The sequence below is a fragment of the Dasypus novemcinctus genome, chromosome 11 (assembly GCF_030445035.2).
Source record: "Dasypus novemcinctus isolate mDasNov1 chromosome 11, mDasNov1.1.hap2, whole genome shotgun sequence".
Classification (NCBI taxonomy): domain Eukaryota; kingdom Metazoa; phylum Chordata; class Mammalia; order Cingulata; family Dasypodidae; genus Dasypus; species Dasypus novemcinctus.
In genome coordinates, this window is record NC_080683.1 from 112,738,953 (window position 1) to 112,763,625 (window position 24,673).

General features: G+C 38.7%; 1 protein-coding gene across 26 annotated transcripts in view; it reads left to right on the forward strand.

The window, feature by feature from the left end:
- Positions 1–24,673, forward strand: part of EYA4 (EYA transcriptional coactivator and phosphatase 4) — a 271,160-nt gene that overhangs the window by 20,823 nt on the left and 225,664 nt on the right. For 21 of the 26 annotated variants that reach the window (XM_071218667.1, XM_058307490.1, XM_058307500.1 and 18 more), the window contains exon 2: positions 10,460–10,558. In XM_071218667.1, coding sequence (XP_071074768.1) covers positions 10,526–10,558 — 33 coding nt within the window. In that variant the 5' untranslated portion in view covers positions 10,460–10,525. Of the gene's footprint in view, positions 1–1,961; positions 2,380–10,459; positions 10,559–24,673 lie in introns of those variants that run through there. The other 5 variants (XM_058307484.1, XM_058307496.1, XM_058307505.2 and 2 more) reach the window with 4 other exon arrangements.

The following is a 24,673-nucleotide window of genomic DNA, read 5'->3' on the forward strand; positions in this document are numbered from 1 at the left end:
ATCCTGCATATCTACCTCTTCTCTGGGCTTTTGTCAGCCACCATGTCAGTCCAGGTTCTCGTGACTTCACGCCTGGGTCAGGCTTCAAGTTGCCCCTTACCTCCAGTTCCTGTTTTTTGGAAATCTGAAGTGGATGTGTTTTTGCTGTTATGTCACGTATGCTACCCTTTATTTGGGTTTAAGGCTAGGAAGTGATAGTGATAACCAATTATCTTTTATTCTCTAATATGTTTCACTTCACTCCTGCTTTTGCCAGTTTGAACCTTCTCACACCACTTTAACGCCAATTGTTCATTCTTCTCTTAATGCTTCTTTTTCTGAAAAAAGTCCCATTCTCTTTGCCATATCCATCTATAATTCTGTTATTTGTCACATCAATCTCTAAACACTAAAAGAAACAACTACATTTTTGATGTTATGTAGAATGATAAACTAAAAAGGGATGAATGCTCATGACTCTTAATTATGGTATGTTCATTTTTACAAACTTCCTTGAGTTTGGAGAGCTTATAAGAGGCTGATGACTTGTAGCTGCTATCTAAATATAGGTGATTAATATAGCTCCTGGAAATCACTAACTAGGGTAATAGTTTTAATTGAGCAGAGTTAAAAATTATTGTATTTACTGCCCCACTGAACATAGAAGAATGTTAAAGTGCTTTAATTCAAGATACGATGAGTAAAATATACAAGCAGGTTTTTTCTTCCACTCAATCTCTACTAATCAAAGTAGCTTAAATTTGGAAATACATTTATTTCATTTAATCTTAACAAAATATAATATGGGTATTTTTATTATCCCTATTTTATGGGTGAAGTGAATGAAATTTAGAAAACTCAATTAATTTTCTCAAGGCCACACAGTTACCCAATGGTAAAGCTACTGAGACTCAAACCCAGGTCTGTTTTCTTCAAAAGTCTTTATTTGGAATCACTACATATATATTCCCTCTAGCACAATGATTTCAAGAATTGATTATTCAACTTTAAGATCTAGATCTATTCTTCCATTCTTTCAAAGCGTAACAGATTTCTCTGAGGAGGGGCATAAAGCCATCTGATGTGTGTTATGTAATATATACAGTCATATATTCTGTATCAGAAAAAGGTTCCCAGCTTACATGGAAGAGAGATTTATGGTAGAGAAAATGCAGACTGCTTTTTAGAAAAGGCTAAGGAATTTTCTTTTCTGCCAGGCTGTAGGAGAGGCGGTTAGAGAAGCCACTACAGTGTATATAAAAAGCTCAGCAGAGTAATAGTGCAGCAGAGATTAGGAAAGAGCAGCAGGAGCCATACAAGAAAGGGAAGTCCATCTGCAGTGCTCACCTGAGTAACTATAGGGGCAGCAAAACTTGCTCTGGCTTGGAATTCTTTCAGCTGTCTCCTTGAAATTCTTTCACATAACTACTTCTGTGTTTACTGGTATAACTAGCCAACTATCAACACTCGGTGAACACAAACATCACAGAAAACCTTGGCTGGACCTGCTGGTTAAAACTCAAATGATTATAACCCATAAATCCAGAAAGATTTTTGCCACCAAATTAACCTTGCAAATGATCCAAATGATGATCATGAATTTTAGCTTGTTATGATTTTTGGCGTTAGGAATATTCACCCCATCGTGGTTATGAAACATTTTGTATTAAAGGGATCATTCTGCAAAGTCCTTGTGCTCTCTCTGTAAATGGAGTTCAAAAATAGCTCAGCATCTAGTTGATAGCTTGGTTCCATTTAAGGAGATTGAAGTCAGGCAAGGTGCTCATTATTATTCACCCAGATCTGTTTCTTGGACACCTTGGCTGTTTTCCTTTTGTGCAGGCAGGGAAGAGAGTCACGTGCATGGTCAAAGAATGCCCATCTCCACCTCTCTGAACAGTTGGCCATAGAACTGGAGCTGGGTGTTCTTTGTGTCATTGGCTTCCCTCTCTGGCATGCTGCCGGAGCAGTTGGGACCAGGCAGTGCCTGCGCCAGCTTTGCAGACCCATTAATGAAATTTGGAGGGCAGTGTAGGTAACTGGGATCATGGGCGTTAGAATCCAGTGCCCTGTTTGACGGTTGATTACAGGCATGATTTCTCAACAATGCAATGAGAATATGAGTTGGTAGACTTCCTACACAATGACAGTTTTAGTTTATGCAATATGCTTAGCAAAGAAGAAAATTTAATTGAAGACCAGAAGAGTAGCACATGAATCCAAGGAAGAATTTAACCACCAAGCAGCCGGAAGGGCAGAGAAACAGTGAGACCTCAGGAGTACCGAGATCCAGGTACTTAAATTCCGCCAGGACTTTCTGGACACCTGTCACTTTTGCTTCTCTTTCTGGGTCAGTTTCCTTTTTGCCTCTCCCTACTGAACAGCTTTTTCCAGATGACGGTAAAGAGCTCTTACATTTTACGTCTTAGAGATTTGCCACTGAAGTAGGGCTATCCTGATATTTTCCCAGGCTCATATGCGAAGTAATAGGAAGCAACATTGATGAATCACTCAACAGAAATAATTTGGTGCAACTGGGGAAGACTTGGGAAACCTAATGGGCTGCAAACTGAATATGCGTCTGTGGAATAGATGTATAATATTTTTATAATAGATACAAGCAAACTTTCATTTTGTACTCAATATGTCTCTGAAAATTTACTTGTAGTTTGGAGTTCTGAAAGCCAAATCATGGATTAACTTTTCTGAATGGCAGAATAAATTGTAGTGGTGCCTTCTTTGGTCCGAGGACTTCAGCACGTGTACCAGGATTCTTCAAAGCCCCCACCTGGGGCCCACGGGGCTGTCCCCGAAGAGTAGGTAGTAACGACCCAGGCACCCCCTTCCCTGTCCCAGGGGCTGCACGGCGGCTGGAACGCAAGTGTGAGGAGCCTCCTATCTTTGAATCTTTCCCTAAGGGATACGAGGCATTTGGAACATGAGTGGGGGGATGTAGTCTCCCCCACTCCCCTTTTTTTATTCCCTACTGGAACAAGAGGCCAGTATAGAGTTCACTTTGCACCCCCACAGGAAGATTTGGGGACAGTTCCCTGCCTCGGGCTGCAGGACAACCTGACGGTGGTGATGGGACAGCAAGGGGGTGGGGACAGCAAGGAGAAAGGAAGCAGGACTGGGGGAGAAGGAAGCTCGAGCTCTTACTCAGAACTCCCGCTTGGGCCGTTGGACACAGGAAGCAGAAGCCCCAGACAGTGGGGACTCCCAGTTGGGCCGATTAGGAGCCTCTGGCCTGTCCTAAGGGTGGGATAAAATTCCGAGGTGTGTTAGGAATGTGCCGTCCGGTCTGTGCTTTAGAGCGCTCACTCTGCTGTGCCCTGAAGACGACGTTCCCAGGAGAGGGGCTGGAGGGAGGAGACCAGCAGGAGGCTGGTGGCCTGGTCCAGGCAAGAGACAGTGGTCGCTTGAACACCCGAGGTGGCAGTGAGAGAGTGAATGTGAAGAGTGCACGACACAGGGGTCAGGGGCAAGCCCAGGGGTCAGGGGCAAGCCCAGGGGTCTGGCGTCCAGGACTTGGGGCGAGGTTGCTCCCAGCGTGCACAGACCGTGGTGGTCTGGCCTTTCCTCATGTAGCTCCTGTCCTCACCCTGGGCCATCCCTGGTACAGAGATCTACGCGTTCGTTTTCTCCAGAAAGGTTTGAGCCAGAGTTGAGCATCCGTGAGCAATCGAATTTTTGTTGAAGGTTTGTCCAGAAAGGCAGAGGGCAGGCTCGCACGCTCCACGCGCTGCACACTTGCTCCAACATCTTCTCTTTCCCCGGGACCCGGCTCCCCTCCACCTCCCGAACCAGGCCTCATTGCATTTCTGTGAATTGTTTTAAAAGTTGTCATATAAATCTCGTGTATATTGAACTTAGAAGAATTGTTGCTTTTTTCCTCCCGTTTTCTAAGACATGGGCATTTATAGCTCGCTTCTGGGGCAGAGTTAAAGAGAAGGAAATGCTGACTTTTCTATATATTGAAAACCTACCTGCAGAAGAAATAATCTAATACAATATGGAATGAGGGAGATTGCTGTTTTTCTGGTTTTAAATTCACCTTTTCTGGGGAACCGGCCTTGAGATAGGGCTGGGAACTGGATTACGGCCTCATGAAACAGCATGAGGTTACTGTTATTCCTTAATTTTATGTCTTTATTATGAGGTAATACGTCTCTTACCTGATTCGAAGTGTTCACGTCTTTTTCTCATATATTTGTGAAAACTAAATGTTAAAGGATTTAGCCTAACAACCATTGCTAGATTATGATGTAAAATAATACCGTGTCTGCAATTAGCCTAGGTAGTTTTTCTTGGTACAGTAATTTAAAATCACTGGGCTCATAATATTTTAGTACCTTAGTGTGTTTGGCAAAGAAAGAAATTCATATTACTCTAAAAGTTAAACTAAATAACAATTAATATAAATTTTAAGGACATATAAAGCAAACTATTATGTTATAACATGGAACATTGCTGCAAATAGCTTTCCAACTGGAACACTGCATAGACTGTGAACTGGCAGTTAACAAAAGAAGGCAATCATTAGTGTTTCTTAATTCTTTTATGCTTCAACATCTTTCCTGAAGTGTCATTTTTAATTTCACTTGACTTATAAACAGCTCCTGAGATGGTGGGCAGTCTGGTAGATTATACTTGTTTTTTTCTTTTTTGTAAACTTCATAACATTACAAATGAGTTCTTCATTGGTCCCCTAGTATTTTAAAGACTATTTTATTCATAGTAGCAGAATCACAGCTTATTTGATCATACATGCTGAAAGAACCTTGGCCTAAAACTTTAACATTTACTCTGTTGATTTAATATAGTAGCTAAATTCTGACTCCAGAATATTAATTAAAAAAATTTATTTTTACAAATGCTTCTCTGTCCCTTTTTCTTCCGCCCCTCTCTCATCATAACTTTTAGTCTGCTTTCTTTCTCTGTGAATTTGCTATTTCTGGTTGCCTATTGTAAGTGACATAATACGATTTTTGTCCTTGTCTGTCTTGCTTATTTCTGTGAGCATAATGTTTCTTCCATGTTGCAGCATGTCCATAACTTCACTTTCTTACAGCTGAATTATATTCCATCATGTGAATGTATGATATTTTGTTTATCCATTCATTTGTTGATGGACACTTGGGTTGTTGCCAGTTTTTGACTGCTGTGAATAATGCTGCTGTAACTACTGGTGTATAAGTATCTGTTTGCAACCCTGTTTTCATTCTCTTTGGGTGTATTTCTAGAAGTGGGATTGCCAGGTCAAATGGTCATTCTTTATTCAGTTTTTTAGGGGACTGCCATATTGCTTTCTATAATGGCTGCACCATTTTACATTCCCACCAATGATGCCCTAGAGTTCCAATTTCTCCACATCCTCTTTAACACTTGTTATTTTTCATTTTTTAAATAATAGTCAGACTTTTGGGTGTAAAGTATCTCATTGTGTTTTTAGTTTGCATTTCCCTAATGACTAATGATGTTGAGCATCTTTTCATGTGTTTATTGGCTGTTCATGTATCTTCTTTAGAGAAATATCTGTTCAGGTCCTCTGTCCATTGTTTTTTTTAAACTGGGTTGCTTGTCTTTCTGTTGTTGCTTTGTAAAATTTTTTTATATATTCTGGATATTAAGCCAGTATCTGATATATAGTTTGAAACTCTTTTTTCCCATTCTGTAGGCTGCTTTTTTTTACTTTGTTGATAATTTCATTGCATGCATAAAAGTTTTTAATTTTGATGAAATCAAACTTATCTAATATTTCTTTTGTTGCTCTTACTTTTAAGAATCCATTGCCAAATCCCTGGTCATGAAGATTAGCCCCTGTGTTATTTTCTAAGAGTTTTATAGTTTTAGCTCTTATATTTTGGTCCCTGATCCATTCTGAGTTGATTTTTTAATATGGTATGAGGTAGGGGTCTAAGTTCATTCTTCTGGATGTAAGTAACCAATTTTCTCAACGCCTTTTGTTGAAGAGACTATTCCATCTCCACTGCATGCACTTAACACCCTTATCAAAAATCAACCTACGGATGTGTGCAGGTCTATTCCTGGACTTTTCATTCTGTTTCACTGATCTATTTGCCTATCTTCATGCCAATACCACACTCTTTTGTTTACTGTCACTTTGTAATCCAATTTGAAATGAGGAAGTGTGAGTCCTCCAACCCCTTTCCAGGGTCAATAAATGACAGCTTTATGTACTGTGTGACCAGTAACAAGTATTTATACTTGTTTTTTATGTATTTTAATTTTAAGCCTTATAAGAAATAAAAAAGCAGCACTACAAATTAAAAATGAAATAATACTGGAATTTATATTTACCCACATTGTTATATACACCTTAAGATTTTTATTTCTTCATCCATCACTGAGATGCTGTCTAGTGTCCTTTTCAACATGGAGGACAAGTGTTTGCATTTCCTAAGACAGGTCTAGTGGTAATGGCTCCCTCAGTTTTTGTTTGTTTGGAATTATCTTAAATTCTTCCTCATCTTTGAAGGACAACTTTCATGGGTACATTATTCTCAGGTAACAATTTTTTTTCCTTTCAGAACTTTAACTATGTAATCCCACTGCCTTCTCGCCTCCATGGTTTCTATTGAGAAATCAAATGTTACTCTTATTAAGGATCCCTTATATTTGACAAGTTTTTCTCTTGCTTTTATAAGATTCTATCTTCCTCCTTGCCATTGGCAGTTTGATCATAATGTGTCATGGTGTTGGTCTGTCTGGGTTATCCTGCTTGATATTTTTAAGCACCTTGGATTTTATATATGTATTTTTCATCAGGTTTGGGAATTTTCTGCCACTAATTCTTGAAATACTTTTTGTGGTCCTTTATCTCTCTGATCTCCATCCAAGATTCCTATAATGCACATATATATATATTTTTTAGTCCTTATCTTACATTTGGTGTATTTTTCCCCCAATCCATACTATTTTTTTAAAATGTATTTTTGTTACAGATATTGTGAACTTGCAAACCAATCATACAGATGTGTAGATTTCCCATACAACTCCACCCTGGTGGAACATTTCTTACAGATTATGAGATAATATCATCAGACTCTTACCACCAATCTCATATTAATATGCCTTACAGTGTCCCACAAGTTCTGCAAACTGTACTCATTTTTTCATTCTTTCAAGTTAATTTGGACAATTTCAGTTGCTTTGTCTTTGAGTTCATTGATTCTTTCTTCTGTCTTCTCCACTCTGCTCTTTTTTTTTTTTAATCTTAGAGAAGGTGTGGGCTTACAGAACAATCATGCAAAAAATACAGGATTCCCATATACCATCCTATTATTAATATCTTTCATTGGTATGGTATATTTGTTGCAACTGATGAAGGCATATTTTTATAACTGTACTGTTATATATAGTCCATGGTTTAACTTAGGGTTCATTCTTTGTGCAGTATAGTACTTTGGGTTTTTAAAAAAATATTCTGTTGCTATATATACAATGTAACATTTCCTCTTTAAATCACATTCAGGTATATATTTCATTGTGGTTAATTATGTTCACAATGTTGTGCTACCATATCACCATCCATTACGAAAACATTTCCATCATTCCAAACAGGGGCTCTGTGCATTTTAAGCCTTAACTCCCCATTCCCTATCCCTATCCCATTCCCTAGTAACTTTTGTTATAGATTCTGACTCTTTGGGTTTTCTTATTCTAATTATTTCATACCAGTGAGATTATATAATATTTGTCCTTTTGCATCTGGCTTATTTCTTTCAACATGACTTCTTCACAGTTCACCCATGTTGTCACATGTATCAGAACTTCATACCTTTTTGTGGCTGAACAATATCCCATTGTACTTATATATACCATTTTATTTATCCATTTGTCAGTTGATGGATACTTGGGTTGGTTCCATCTTTATTGGCAGTTGTGAATAACGCCATTATGAACATCATTTGGAAAATATCTGTTTGAGTCCCTGCTTTCAATTCTTTTGGGTATATATCTAGTAGTGGGATTTCTGAGTCATATGGTATTTCTATACTTAACTTTCTGAGGAACCACCAAATTGTATTCCACACAGTAGCTGCACCATTTTATATTGTCATCAGCAGTGAATTAAGGTTCCTATTTCTCCACATCCTCTCCAACACTGGTAATTTTAAAAAAATAGTAACTATTCTCTTGGGTGCGAAATGGTATCTCATGATTTTGACTTGCATTTACCTGATTAATAATGATATTGAGCACCTTTTAATGCATTTTTTTGCCATTTGTGTATCTTCATTGGAGAGATGTCCATTCAAGTATTTTGCACATTTAAAAAAATTGAGTTGTTTGTCTTTTTACCGTTAGTTGAAGGATTTCTTTATATGTTCTGAATATATTTTTTTAAGATTTATTTTTTATTTATTTCTCTCCCCCCCACCATTGTCTGCTCTCTGTGCCCATTCCCTGTGTGTTTTTCTGTGTCTGCTTGTATTCTTGTCAGCGGCACCCGGAATCTCCAGAATCTGTGTCTCTTTTTGCTGCATCATCTTGTTGTGTCAGCTCTCTGTGTGTGCGGCACCATTCCTGGGCAGGCTGCACTTTTTTCGCACTGGGTGACTCTCCTTATGGGGTGCACTCCTTGCGCATGGGGCTCCCCTACGCAGGGGACACCCCTGTGTGACACAGCGCTCCTTGCATGCATCAGCACTGCGTGGGCCAGCTCCACACGGGTCCAGGAGGCCCGGGGTTTGAAACTTGGACCTCTCATGTGGTAGGTGGACACCCTATGCATTGGACCAAATCTGCTTCCCTGTTCTGAATATTAAATCTTTGTCGGATATGTGGTCTCCAAATATTTTCTCCCATTGTGTAGTCTGTCAGTATACGTTCATTATAATATCCTTTGAGGTGCAAAAGTTTTCCATTTTGATGAGGTCCCATTTACCTGTTTTTTTGTGTGTGTGTTATTGTTGTTGTTGCTTGTGCTTTGGGTATAACCCAAGGTCCTGGAGATGCTTCTCTATGTTTTATCTAGGAGTTTGATAGTTCTGGCTGTTATATTTAGGTCTTCGATCGATTTTGAGTTAATTTTTGTATAAGGTCCTCCAATCTATCTTGGACCCCACTATTGAATTTTTTGTATCAATAATTGTACCTTGAGTTCCAGAATTTCCATTTGATTTTTCTTTGGAATTTCTATCACATTACTGAAGTTCTTTTTGTTTCTATATTATTTTCTAGATTTCCCTTTGTTCATGTTTTCCTTTTCTTCATCAATCCTATTAATGAGAGTTCTAAGGTATTTGTCTAGTAACTCCAGAGACTGTGCTTCCTCTGGAATATTTTCCATAGAGGTCTTTTTTTCCTGTGACTGTGCCATACATTCCCATCTCCCCTATATTTTACAATTTTTTGCTGATAATTGGGCATTTTGAGTATCATGCTGTGGTGACTCTGGAATTTAGTTCTCTCACTCTTCAGTTGGCCAGACTAAGAATGAGAAAGAAAAAAAAGGGAAAGCAAAATGGAGAAAAAGGAGAGAAAGAGAGAGAGTGAGCTAAGAGAAAAAAGATAAAACACCCACAAAAAAGGAAAATAAAAACAAGGAAAAGTAATAATGAAGTGCACTGCCTCTCCAAGTCTCTTGTTATGTGCCAGCAGAAGCCAGGAGCTACTGCTTTCCAGGCTAAAGCCTAAGCCACTATCCCTCTTCCTCCACCAGATCCAAAAATTAAAGAGAAAAAACAAAACCAACCATTCAGAACAACAAACAAAAAAAGGAGAGAAGAGAAGAGAAGAGAAGGAAGGGAGGGAGGGAGGAGGGGGAAGAGAGAGAGAGAGAAGAAGAAGAGAAAAAGAAAGAGACAAAAGGAAAGAAAGAAAGAAGAGTTATGCCAGAAGAAGTGCACTGGCTCTTTATGGCCCTTCAGTGTCTGGCGTCAGGCCAGAGGACATTGCTTCTGGGAGAAGCTGAGGGGAGCATCTGCACTGGGCCCTCAGGGGTCTACCAGAGGAAATGACACAAGGAAAAGAAGAAACCCACTCAATGAAAAAGTGCTCTGGGTCTTTACTTGCTGGTAGCTGCTGCTGTGGGGCCAGAGGCAGCTGCCATGGAGAGGGGAAAGCCAAGGCCCCAGTCTGTGCTGAGCCTTCAGGGGTCTGCCCGTCCACAGAATGCCCACACCCAGAGGGAAGAAAGGGAAAAACAGCCAAAAAAGATGCATTAGCTCTTTATGACCCAGCGGCTGCAGGAGGGAGGCTGGTCGCCTCAGAACTACTTTGGATTATCTGCAGGATCCTGAGTAGCTGTTCACATTACCCTGACATTATTTTCAAGATTATTATTTCTATCAGATATGGGTACAGTATTAATGAATTTCTTTCTTTAAAAAAGTGCTTCCACAGATAACTAGCATGCTAAGTCACAGTGTGTTTCGGTATACGTGGCATGTTACAAATGAATTAAAAAGATAACATTTTCCTTTTTATCTCTGTTTCTGCCTTTTTGTTTTAGATAGTCCATTTTTAATTGAAGGAAGCTGCTTCTACTTGGGAGTGGCGGGAGAGGTGAGAAAACCACATGGAAGACTCCCAGGATTTAAATGAACAATCAGTAAGTCTTTGTTCAGTCTTAATTTTGCTGAAAAAAGAGGCAGTAAGCCTACTTAAAATCATACTTAAAATGAATATATTGTAAGAAGTAAGATTTTCATTAAACGTATTTTTGGCTGGTCTTTGATTTCTCTTTCAAGACCATACAACAGACCTTTGGAGATTTCTGCCATTTCCACCTGCTGCTCAGGTCTCATTTTGAGGTCTCCCTTGATTCTCTACTTGTAAAGCCAGGGGTAGAAAGACTGGGCATTGGAATCATGCCATGTGTTTTATACAGTCTAAGCAATTTTACCAATCTCATGTGTTATGTTTTATTCTAAATGTGCTTAAATAAAATGCTTAAGTTGTTGAATATCGAAAACATAAAAGGAGAAAGTATGTTATTAGCCTCTTGTTCATTTCAGGGATGGCAACCACTGTGCTCAAGTTTGTTTTTTTTTTTATTATTATATAATATATTCTATTATTATTAGGTTCCCTGCAGGGCTGTAAGTGCACAGTTGGTTGATAATCCTTCTAAGAGTCTGATTTCCTAAAGGAGAAGGCTTCTGAAGCTTTTCTTCCTATCTTTTTGGCCCTGTCTCTAAAAGCCTAGTTCTCAGGGTGTGGCAGTATGAGAGCTCCCATTACTCCCCACGTGGATGGCAGCCTGGTCCCTGCTGTATTCTCCACAGACAGGTAGTGATAGTACAAGTAAGAAGATTCGTGCCCCTTCCAAGCATGTGCTGTTTAGATATTCAGACTGACACTACACTTCTCAGCGTGTGTGGTCACAACTGATCTTGGAAACTAATGTCCCTGTCAGGCAACTAAAGATAATCTATTCATATACAATAATGTGGTTCTAGAAAAGATTCATAGGATGAGTTTACTTTTAAAATACAGAGGAATGTATGTTCTGGTACAGACATGCATTCCAAATCCATTCAATTTGTTTTCTAGCCAATATTTTACTCAAGAAATGATATTGCTGTGCTTTAATTTAGATATAGACACAGTTATCTTCTAATTTTATTATATGTAGTATTATTCTTTTTTTCACATGGTGTCATGACAGGAAGCATGTAACAAAAATGACCAAGTTACTTGTCCATGAAAAATCTGTCGAATGGTAGAGACATCATTCCTCAGAAATTGTCTGGATTTTTTTTTTAAGGAAATAAACAAAATGGCAATTGAGAGACAGGGGTTTCAAATTAATTTGTAAAAGATGCTGGGTATAGACTTGAAATATTCTTGGCATGTGCTCTGGCTGGAATGCCTAGTGTGGTGTGGCGTGGTCATGGGTCTCAGTGGAGGCAAAATCCTGTTTGTGTGGTTTTGCATCTGAGTGAGTGGTGGCATCTTCTTGGTGATGATGCCTCATGATTTCAAGGGCGCTGAGAGGATGCTGACCTATGCCTTGTTCTCATACTCTCCGTGTCACGTGTGTGTGCATTAGGGTGACCTACTGTCCCCATTTTCCAGAGACCAAGGGGATTCCTGGGACATGGAACTTTCTGTGCTAAAGCCTGCAGAGCGCCGGCAAACAGGAATGGGTGATCCAGTTGATCACTGTAGAGTATGTGTTGTCTCGAGATAGAATATTGGATTTCAGTGCAGTTAAGGTTAAAGAGAATATGGTTCTAAGCTTAATGTCGTAGTGGGCCTGTTAATCTAGACACTTCATACCACCTTTTACAAAATGGGGTCCAGTACTTGCAACTCCTCTTGGTTCCCTCTCAGTGGTATTTAAGGGGCTCACTATTTAACAAATATATCTGCTTAAAAGTTCTTGGTAATGCTGTGACCTACTGAGCCTTTCAGATTGAACCCAGTGGCTGAATTTGTGGTAAGAAAGGAAGAGATTTTGAGAGGAAAATGAGAATTGAAAGCAAACAGAAGGAAAGAATGCTTTCCCCTTCCCCTTTCGTTCTCTTTCTCCTCTCGCTCTAGGAGCTCTCCACAAGAGGGTTCTGATATGATCAGCGTCACGCTGGAAGCTCTGCTCTCCGAGAATGCTTTGATAGGCCATCAGGAGTGGGCACTTCCAGTTTAAACCACAGAAAGCTTGAGGTTTGTGTAAGATGTGATTGGCTTAAGGACTTTGGTTTTATAAACACCGTAAATCTTCCCTATTCTCCAGCATCCTTAGACTTACACGAACATATAGGTCACTCTAATCTTCTGATGACTGTGCAAAGAGAGGCTTAGAACTGTTAAAAGACTTGACCTTGATAGCCTGGCTGGTAAGCAGAAGAGTTGGGACTGCACACAGGTCTTCTGACTCAAGGTCCAAAGTCTCTCTTCCTGGCATCAACATGTTTTATCACTTTAAGTAAAGTACTTTTATCATGGCATTCATGACTAGAGAAGTTCCAGAAATAAGATTCAATCTCTTTTCATTCAAATTATTTCTATTTGAATGAAATCTTTTAATGACTTTACATCTTGCAGCGTATATTACTATCTCAAAAAATTGGAAAAAAATAATACTTAGCATTATTAAGCTATAGAACAAATAGATGTGGAATTTAGATAAAATTCTTAGTAAGATGAAAGGCAGTTTACTTAAATCACAGATAGTTTCCATCAAGTGGAATTCTTTCTCTAGACATAGAAATAGTTGTGCCATTGCTTGCACATGCATGTTCCACCAAATATTTTTCATACACTGCCTCTAATCCTTGCTACAACCATATAATGCAAGTGTTGTGGCCACTATTTTACAGATAGGCTATGCTTAGAGAATGTCAAGGTCAAACAGCTGTTAAATGGCAGAGATTAGATTTGAACCCATGTCTATCTGGCCCTAAAATCGGTGATGGATTTTGCATGATTCAGCATAGTACATCGGTTAAGGGTTTGTGCTGTGAAGTGGGAGAACAGCTCTGCCACTTAAATTCTTTGCAACCATTGGGAAATTACTTAAATTCTTCCTCTTTGGTAGAGTGGAAAGGAACAGAATAGTAGCTTTCTCCTTAGGTCTAGATTAAAGAAAAAGAAGCAAGTTATGTAAATTGCTTAGTACTTGCTTGACTTAGGGCAGGAAGTCAAATAATGCCAGATACTTTGCCTGAGATATTCAGATACTCAGATCCTCTGAGATATTCAGATTTAATGAGTAGACATGATTTTGCATATCCAACTGCCTCTTGGCCATCTCTGCCCAGAGGTTCGTAGGTTCCAAAGCTCAGCAGATGAAAATTCAACTCCTTAGCTCTCCTCTCTCCTGGGTTTTCTCCTTTTCTTCCCTGTCGTGGGATTTCCCATTTCAGCAAAAGATGTAATCAGTTACTGAGTAGGTTAAGCCAGAATGAGATTGTCATTTTCCTACTCTTCATCCCCCATCTCAAAGATCTTAATTTTTACTTTCTCAAAGCTGTTCTTTTTGCTTCATCTCCTTATTTTGGTTTTTCTTTTAAACTCCTTATTTCTGGACGTCTTGCTCTGCTTTAAGTTACTTCTAGAGTTTTCTTTCTAAAATGTGTATCTTATCACATCATTCTTGGACCTAACATCCTTCTTGGGCCCTCCCCTTTTTTTTTGGCCATCAGGCAGAAGTCTCATGAATTTTGTAAGGCATAGGAGACTTAGTGCTTATCTGTCTCTCCAGCCTCATTTCTTTATTTTTTTAGTCCCCAGTACATTGGAGGTTCTGTGAGGTTTCTATGCCTTTGTAAATACTGTACCTCTTCCTAGATGGACCTCTTTCCCACCAGGATGACTTTTAATTCTTGAAGACTCAGTTTAGGTTTAACTCCCTGTGAATACCTCTATCAGACTCCTGCTTCCTCCCCACCTGACAGCCACTTTGGGTCAGCCATGCCAGGTCAGCCCTGCTGGGTCAGCCACGCTGGATCAGCTACACAGGGTTAGCCCCTGTGTAGCCACGGAAGTCAGCCACACTGGAACAGCCACGCAAGGTCCGCCATGCCAGGTCAACCACACCTGGTCAGCCACGCTGGATCAGCCACGCTGGATCAGCCATGCAGGGTCAGCCCCTCTGGGTTAGCCACGCTCGATCAGCCATGCAGGGTCGGCCACTCAGGCTCAGCCACTCAGGCTCAGCCATGCTGAGTCAGCCATGCTAGTCAGCCACACTGGATCAGCCACTCAGGTTCAGCCCCACCGCGTCAGTCACTCTGGATCAGCCATGCAGGGTCAGCCATGCCGGGTCAGGGGCCTCTACAATGTGCTGCCATCACCCTTTGGCATTTCCCTCTCTCCCAGCACTTACCCCACAGAGCTGAAACTTTATCTGTTTACTTGCCTGTCTCCCCACTAAACTAAAAACTGCTCAAGAGTAATGGTGGGACTTGTTCATCTTGTGGCCTCATTTCTTAATACAGTTCTTACTGGCATGCAGTAAATGTTTCCTTCAGAACTGTCTAGCTACATCTAGTAATGTATACTAAAGAATAGCCTAGCAAATTTTAAAACACCAAAATATTCTCAGAATGGATTACTGACTCGGATGAATTTGCTAAACTTATGTTTTTAAAATGTTGAATATAAGATGTAACACCAGTTGATCAGTATATAATCAAGATTAAGTTTGTTCCTTAAGCATTTGTTTTGTATTATTTCTAGATATTTTTTTGCAGTCAGCTTTGGAGGATCTAGGGAGTTAAAAGAGGTAGCAATTAAAGTAAAATTTATCTTTCATAAATTTGCCTGAAAGTCTGTATTAGAACTTCACAATAATTTATAAGCAGTTTAAATTATGGCCAGCTATAGCTTTCTGCAGTTTCTAACTAAGTATAGTTGTTGTTAATATAAATAGCTCTGAGTCTAGATTTTACATAGCATCATCTGTACCCGTTGACAAAAGTTCCCTTGAGAGTGTGAAATAGATTATAACCCTGTATTAAAATAAAGAATAACAATGTTGATTATTTTTATATATTCTGTCGTATCTTCCCTTCTCTTAAAATTGAGATGTTTTGTAATACCATTTTAGTCATTTTAGTGATGCTGATATTTCCACAGACTTTTTCTGGTCTGATTCATTCCTAAATTATATCATACAGTTAGGGGAGTCTGCCTTAATTTATGACCAAGCTGGAAGGCTTGAGAAGAAGTATGGTTTATTAATTTTACATACTATATATTAGAAAATAAAACATTCATGACTACTAAGTAAAATGAAGTAATATGAGCAAGTTCACAGTAGCACTGCATTCCTTAAGGCTGTGTATTTAAAAGGGCTTGAATATCCCATTTGTTTCAAAATGGTTATAGAATCAGTTCATTTATATTATTGATGAGCTATTTTAATTAGGCAGGTTTAAAATAATTCGTATCTGTTTAATCCATATTGTATACCATATGTTTCAACATTTTTTTAGAAGGTTACTTGCATTTGTAGATATAAATTGTATTTTTTGCTGGAACCAAACCTGAATTAATCTTTTTTTTCTCTTTCTCTCTTAGAATACCCAATAACTTTTGATCATTTTTCGGCTCTTTGTTCTTGGTGGTTCTACAGTATTATCTTTATTTTTAGCTAGTGGTCCTTTGTTAACATCTGTGCTGCTGTCTGAGCCATTTGGACAGATTTGTAGCTTTTGTAAAGAAATGAATATTGCATCCAACTTATTCTAGACATAGAGTTGAGAATCACCAATTTCTAGTCAGTGTTTCCATATTTCAGTAGGGAATAATTATTTTTGTTAATTTCAGTTTAAATAATTTTTGCATATGTGATAAAATGGCATTGTCAAAATCATAAAATCCTATTATTATTTGCTTTATTCTTGAGTATTCTAAACCAGTTTGAACAGCATGCATGATTTTATTTTCAGAGTATTTTATTCAGATCTAAACAAAATCAGATTATTATTTTTGAGATGCCAAATCTGTTTGAAAGCATTTGACCTTTAAATTAGTAAACAGAATTATGGTATTAACATGTATTTGCTTCTACCATCCAACTGGGCAACACACTTTATTCAGTGGAAGTCTGCTTAAATCTGAAGCAATTTCAGATCAATTGCAACTCCAAATTGCCAATTACAGTTTTATTTTGTGAAAAAGATATAATAGAGTACAACATTGGTGAAATTACAAAATAGATACATTAAATCGACCAATCATAAAGATTTTATTTTTAATCTTTATTAATAATTGAGACTTCTTCATTTTAAATACTTTTCTATCTCTGAATTTCTGTGTTTCTGTAGGAGTTTATAAGGATTTACCACAAGGTGCCATTAACTGTTAACTTTCATGACCTTCTCAAATTATGGTTTGATTTGCTAAGACTTTTTCACATTTTAAAGTCCAGGTGTTACCTGGAGAAAGAGAGTCCTGTGTTATACAGATTTGGTTTGTGATCGCCTGTCATTTGTGAGATCTGGAGGGTAAATAGGCTTTTCTCCCTTCAGCTATGGTCCGTTGGTAGCAGCTGCCTGGAACCTTCCTGAGAAGGAATCTAGCATTGTGTCCTGGCTTGTGAGAACAGTAACATTATCAATGAGTGTGATCTGCCCTGGACTTGATAAGGAGGAAGGCAGCACCAGTGCCCCATGCCTGCTGACCCTGGGCTGGGTAAATGGGATGTCAGGATCCTTGGGAAGTTTATTTGGTTAGTATAGATGCAAATAAGAGACATCTTTGGGTATCAAAAGTCTCTTATGTGAATTTGGACCTTATATGTGGCATGTTGTTTATGCAGTAACTCTACTTTATACTTTTAATGAAAATAATTGTTCACGATAGAAATATCATCTGTTTCTTTCATGCTTTACTAATTTTGAGACGTGGGGACAAGGAATGCAATGTAAATATTGTTACAAGGTCCACTTAGAGCAAATGGAAAATGTTCAGCGATGGAGAAAGTGAGCATTCATGGATAGGTTCTATGCAAAGTACTTTATTGACTTGTCTCGTTAAACTGTGCAAAGGCCCTGTGCATCAGGCCTTGTCGTTAACCCTATTCCACAGCACTCTGGACTTGAATTTAGATATCTTACTCAAGGTTGAAAGCTCTGCTGATGCAGCATGAGCTGGTGAGGTCTTGTTCCAGAATCCATGCTGGTCAACATATTTGCTTACCTGCTGTCATCAACTTAAATGTTTTTCGAATCCTTTTCTTTGTTGGTGTCTTAAAAGATTCATTAAACCTCAATTTGATCTCAACTAAATTTGCAAGAAATCGAGATTTTAAATAACATGATGCGTTTTGGTGAGAAATGTAAATACTCTACCATGATTTAAAATCAACTGCACAATTTTCGTTAGCGAGTATTTTCAAGGGGCAGTTATAAGAGCACTGAATGTATACAAATTAAATGATAATTCAACAAAATCAATGAGATAAATACTTAAGGATTACTCATAATCTTCCAGAAACATTGCTAAACTAAGGATTAAAAGATAAACATAATGCAATTCCTGTCCTCTCCCAAGTTTCAGTTTACCATAAGATAGTAAAATATTATGTCAAAATCTCCTTTTCAGTTATTTCAGAATGAGGCTTTGGCAGTTTCCAGCAATTAATTTAGTGTCCACCTATAGATCAATTATATCTGAAGCATGGTTTTAGATGTTGGGATTACTTGTGGACCAAATGAACATATAAAACTGTTCCCATGAAAATAGACTATTTGGTACAAAGGCAGAAACAAGGCTCTTAAAATTATCCAGAGGAGAAGTGGACTAGGTCGCCATGGACATAGTGAAAAAGGTTGGATGTAGGAGGTATTTTGAGGCCAGAATCAAGATGACTTGCGATAGAGTGGATGTGATGGATTGAGAAAGAAAGAAAGGAGCCAAAGATGACTCAAGGTTTTTGCCTTAAACATAGAAAGGTTAGAATTGGCCTTTACTCAGGAGGAACCGCTTGGAGTGGAGATCAGGACATGGTGGCAGAGAAGTTGCCATGTGTTCCCCAATCCCTTTCGTACTCCTCTTGCCTGCTGCATCGCCCAGCCTCTTTACATTTAGTCAGGGCCACGTAACTCATTCTGGACCATGAAATGCGAGGAGCTGTTTGCCATCTCCAGGCTGAGGCAGTGGGCGCCCCTGCACCATTCTTTGGTCTATATTCCCCTAGCAGGATGATTGAGGGGGAAACCTCAGGTAGAGATGGTGGTGCTTCAAGATGGAAGCCTTCTGTTGGGATTGCTGAGGCACTCACAAGGAGGACAGGTTTCCTGGGAGAGTGTGAAGCAACTGAGCTCATAGAGACATGTTAAGTTTTACCTTCGGTTAGATGTGCAATGGGAAATGTTGAGTAGATACTTAGAATTACTATCTGCAACCCATGGGAGAGGTTGGACTTGAAATACAAGTTTGGGAGTTTTCAGAGTGTCCAAGGTATTTAAAGATTTGAATTTGGATGAGATCATCAAAGGAAAAAGTCTAGACAGAGACAAATTTAAAAGAGTGAGCCCAGGATTAGCTCATATTCAGAGGTCAAGGAGATTTCAGTTTATATAAGATAACAGGTAGTGGCTTGATCCTACCACCATAACACCTTAAACACTGTGCTATGTTACAGCTACATGTTGCCATAGTTGGTGAATTCTCCGTAGGTGTACTTTCTTCCAAATTTCCTAGCCATCTCCTGTTATATCTGGTTACTTGGTTCCCCTCCGTCAGGGCAGAAAGAGGCTAGAAACAGCTGAATAGAGGCATTGTTCACTTCTTTGAGCTTTCCTTCAGTGTCACCAAAGTCATAAGATATTTAGGAGAAAATATTTTAGACAATGAATACTTATTATTTTCTCATTGCTGTGTTTGTCTATGTGAGGTTTCAAGGCATTTTAACTTAGCAAAGCCTGGATCTACCTCAGGGTTTCCAGTCTTGTCATTGTGCCAATTTTGGGTTGGAAAGTTCTCTGTTGTGAAGAACTGTCCTGTGTGCATTGCAGAATGTTTAGCAGTATCCTCGGTCCTTGACACTAGGTGTTAGTAGCTCCCTCCCCCTACCCCCTTTTGTGACCATCAAAAATATTGCATACATTGCCCAATGTCCTCTGGGAACAGAGGACTATTGATTTACATCACGTATGCTTTTGATGAGTTATTTATTTATATACTTCTTCCCCACAAAAGATTTGAGGAGTTTGGCAAAGCATTTAATATAATATCCTGCAATAAATTATTCAGGGGACTGGGAAGAAAAGACAAACACATGATGATACAGAATTAAAGCAAGAAATCAAAAGAGTAACTCCAAGTGAACAGTATAGAGTAATAAGTACTATGCTGTCAGTGGGGAAAGGTCTGTTCAGGAAAGGTCAAGGAAGGGCTTAGAGATCAACTGTGTTCCATCTTAACTGGGCCTTGAGTGATGTGATTGGTATTCATGGACAGAAGAGGATGTTACCTGGCCTGGGGAATAGCAGGAATAAAGGCTCAGAGGTGCAAAATATATGGTGATCAGGCCAGCCCAGGTCCTGTGGAAGATTAGAATCATGAATCAGTAGCTTCGTGGGGATGACATACAGATCTATGGGAAATCTGGCTGAAAAGTGCTTAGTTCAGTCTGAAAAGAGCTTTGAGGTTAAGGCTAGATGTTTGGATGTCCCTGAGGGTCTAGCAAGCTGAGCACCACTATGAGAAGTATAGAGTATAAGATACCGCCCTGTGATTTTGGACTTTCTCTTGGACATAATGGAAAGACACTCAACATTTTTGAGCAGGAGAATGATATTTTTTAAATGATGCTTTAGGAAAACTAAGAAAGCATAGGAAGATTAGTGAAAATGTGAATCTTGAGATGGGGAGATGGTATCAGGGGACTTAGAGCAGTTTATGGGTGAGGTGAGATGGGCCTGAACCAGGGGTCAGCAAACGTTTTCTCTAAAGGCCTAGACAGTAAAAAAATAAATAAATAAAATAAATAAATAAAGGCCTAGACAGTAAATATTCTCAACTTTGCTGGCCACACTGTTTCTGTCACAACTACTCATTTCTGTTCTTGTAGCATGAATGCAGCTGTGGATAATCCATAAGTGAATGGGTGTGGTCGTGTTCCAGTCAAACTTTATTTACCAAAAAAGGTGGCAGGCTGTGCTTTGCCAACTCCCAGCCTGCACCATTTGTGTGACAGTGGTGGCCAAGGCAAGAAAAAAAAATCATGGAAAAGAACAAAGAACATGAAAGAAAACTTGACTGAACTTGACAACTAACTAACAGGCTTTCTAGGAGGATGGGTGCTTGGTGGATGCAGAGAGGGAAACAACAAGGGTTATCCTGGAATTCCAAGATGAGATTCCAGTGGCAGAGTTCAAAAGCAAGTGTCAGTCACTTAAGGAAAAAGAACGACGTGCCTGAATTTAGAACTTTTGAGGACATGGTAAGCTGGCAATTGGTGAAGACTTCCTGAGTCTTGGAGGGGTTTCTAGATGGGCCAGACAGAGCAGAGTGGTATTTGTTTTGAGATGATGACCATAAGGTCAGAGAGAGCAGGACCCCAGCCTAGGAGTCTACCATGTTCATGAAGTCGAAGGAGGAAGGTGGATCAGGAGGGACAGAGGACACAGGCAGGGAAGCAAGAGAAAGACCAGCTGACACTGCCTTCAGAGCCAAGGACTGTGGAACTTTCAGGAGGAACTGATCATCAGTATCTAATGTTTCAAGAGGCCACTGAGATCGCAGACTGTGAAAAGTGCTGTGACAGGAGACAGGTGAATTTATTCACAGCAGGTCAGGAAGTGGATGGAAGCTTGGTAGGATTAAGGGTTTAGGTACTGTAAAGACAGTGTTAGCAACAGCCATTCTTATAGAAAGAAGGAGGTGATGCCCTAGAGCTTGTGCCATAGATTACTGAGAGGCAATTTTGGTTTGGATTTAAGACTACGTGTGAGCATCTAATGCTTATTTATGTATTTGTTTTTTGCAATGAAACCCTTAAAAAGAGAAATGGGAATAATAAAAGTTCTCGTGGCTAATGGATATGTCTCTCATTATCTTCGGAAGAAACTGCTAGCCTTATTTTCTTTGGCTAACAGCATGTCCAACCAAGAGAAGAGCCTATTTATTTAGGTGTGATTGGTTCGAATTTGTCACAAAGGTCAGACCGATGCCATTTGAGAGACTTTGACTTAAAATGTACGTGGCTCACAGGACTTGCAAGACTCTCATTTCAGATCATCTTGGAGTAAGGATGGATTTCTTTGCTCGATTCCTTTAGTATGCAAATCATGGTAAGGACTAATTTGTAGTGAAATTCACGTTAACTCTCTTGGCAGAAGGCAGGAGAGCAGGTGGAAGAAGGATGGCAGAAAAGCAAACAAGATTTAAACAAGCAATGACAGACCATGCCTACCTGCTTTACTTAGCTTTCCTGAGGTTGCTTACCTCTTTGCGAATAACGTGCAGGGATAGTGGGTTGCAACTGGATTCGGAACCCCAGATGCTCTTAGTGAACACGTATGTTGCGCTTGCTGTGTGCCAAGGACTTTCTAAGGGAGTTCAGTATATTGACTCATTTAATTCTCACAACAACTAGAGGAGATGAGCGTTATTATGATCCCCCAGCATGCAGATGTGGAGGAGCCGGCTAGTGGGGGGGGCGCAGGGTGTTAACCCAGGCAGCCTGACTCCAGAGCTGGCAATCTTAACTGCTAGGCAAGCCTTCTGGGAAAATGTCTTATTTATTTTTCAGCCCTCCACCCTGACTCGTGCCGTCAACAAACAAGTTGGAAATGTTTTGAGTTTTCATACATAAGAAGAAAAGAAAATTGATCCATGTTCTTTTTTTTCTAGTAACATTTCTTTAATTTGCAGAGATATCCTACCAAAAAAGGGATAGACTAGGGACTCCAATGGATTGCCTTTGTTTTTCATCTGCTGATTAAAGAAAAGGGGAGGGAGGGTTATTGCCTATGTTGGTTTTGCAATACCAGAATCTTTAGGAGAATTCAAAAGCATAGCCAACATTTCTTTTATGTTAAGTGTCTTGCCCATTTTATCATCTTTTTATATTGCTGGGCTTAATACAGAGGCTAGAAAATTTTTTTCACAGGTGGCAGGAACCTTTAAAGAATATACAGTCGAAACCCTTTAAAATACAGACCCAAATAAGCTCTGGATTTGGAAACAAGGTATTCAAATTCCTTTCAACCTTAACACTGAAATTTGAAAGCATACTTTTAAAATAGTTTCTTAACATTTGGACATTAAAATCAACTCCTTGAAAAATGCGCTGAATCATTGCTTTATTTAAAGGTTGGTGAAATAATCACATTTGAGCTTCTACTAAATTGGTTGGTGATCAGGGTTATTTGAAAAAGCTCAAGCAATGTGTGAAACACTTTATTTTACATGTTTGTTTTTCTTCTAGTTATTATTTACTGCTCGATCAGCATTAGCAGGAGAAAAATAATTTGGCTGCTAAGTTACTCTAGTATAGGATTTCAAAGGACCTTATTAGAGAGAGATGTAATTTCATCTCCTGGTCCTTTTATATAACAGAGTGCATATTTGGGTTACTTCATTTTGACCCGGAATTAAACAATACATTTACGTTATGCATAGGAAGTTAAAATATTTATTTAACAAAGATTTAAGTGATGTTTATTTTTCAACTTGCCAATAACATCTTTGTACTGGATGCTTCCTAAAGTGAACTTTATAGCTTTGTACTTTCTTTTAGCTAATGCTTGTCTGAATAGCCTTTACCTCAAAAAGATTTCTCTTTATTTCACAAAACTTCTAAAATGCATGTATTTAATAGCTACCATGTAAACTCAGTGGTTTTAAAATGCCCATCTTTGGCAAATTGATATACATTCTATGCTTTCACATATTGCTTGACTACATAGGTCCTAGTTTAATTACGGTCTTCAGGAATAAAAAATATGGAGTCGATATCATAAGAGGTAAAAGTGATTCAAATCTTTATATTAAGGAAAGTAAGGCAGGTACATAAGTTCAAAGGGAAACACCTTTCTGATTTCAGTTCTGAGAGTATTTTCTCAAGATGAAATGGACAATGTCAGGATGCGGTCACAGGAGCTGCCTGGCTGTGTACATCTTCCATGAGGGTCTTTCAAAGATAGTCACCTTTGTTCACTCACCCCAGGACTTGCTGCCTCTTTTTTCTTCAGACTCTGGTGATTTGCATAATATTATCCTCCCCATTTGTTTCCATTCTCACTGGGAGATTGTGGATTTATTTATTGTTTTTTTTCCCATGAAATAAAGTTTTCATTGGCTGTCGTCCCAGTTAGATCCCCTCATTTTGTTTGTTTAGTATCTTAGATCTTAAAAGTCACTTAAAATTAAGGGACTTGTGTATTATGTTAGAAAAATAATTTACGACTGAGAACCTTTGTCCTAAGGTTCTCATAAGAGGTGTTTATAAGAGGTGTCGTAAGGAACTTGATCTTGCTGGTTGGATAAGAGATCTTTCTGGAGCTCAGTTTTATGGTACTTACTGGAGTGATGCTTGCTTCCTCATTAGGTAATTCAGACACATTCCATTGTGTTAAAATTACTCTGGAAAAATACCTCAGGAATCATTAATGATGGCAGATGACGCATAATTATTTTAGATTGTTGAATGAGTGTTAATATTCAAGGGAGTAAATGATACACTTAAAGTTTCTGGTTTTATAATTTAATATTATAATACTAATTTTTCTTCATTTATTTGTTTCTTGTATAGTCATTGGAATTGTATGCGTTATTGTTTGTATTCCCCATAGACTGATATCTTTGAGTAAAGTGAGTTTTAGATTTTTGTTCCTCAGTCTAAATGATTTTTACTTCTTTTCCTTGTCTTATCTCAGTGGCTGGAACTTCTAGTACAATGTTGAATAGAGTTGGAGAGACCAGACATCCATAACACCTCTTTACTTCATTTTGAGGGTGGACTCTCAGGTAGCCCAAAAAAAGTCTCAAATGAAATTTCTTGGAAGGCTCATGATTTATCCTGAAAAATTCATACAAACTTTGTGTTTTCCTCTATCATATATCTTTATGTTTTAAATAAAATTAATTAAAAATACTTAAGGGTTAAATTATCTTACTCTCTTACTGTCTTCCATTCCCCCACATTAATGAGAGTGATGCTCTAGAAAAATTGCTGCATTTAAACCTGTGCTTTTGTGCATGTTTCTTAAATCTCAATTTGAGAAGCAAGGTGACATAAAAGAGGAGTCATTTATAAAAATAC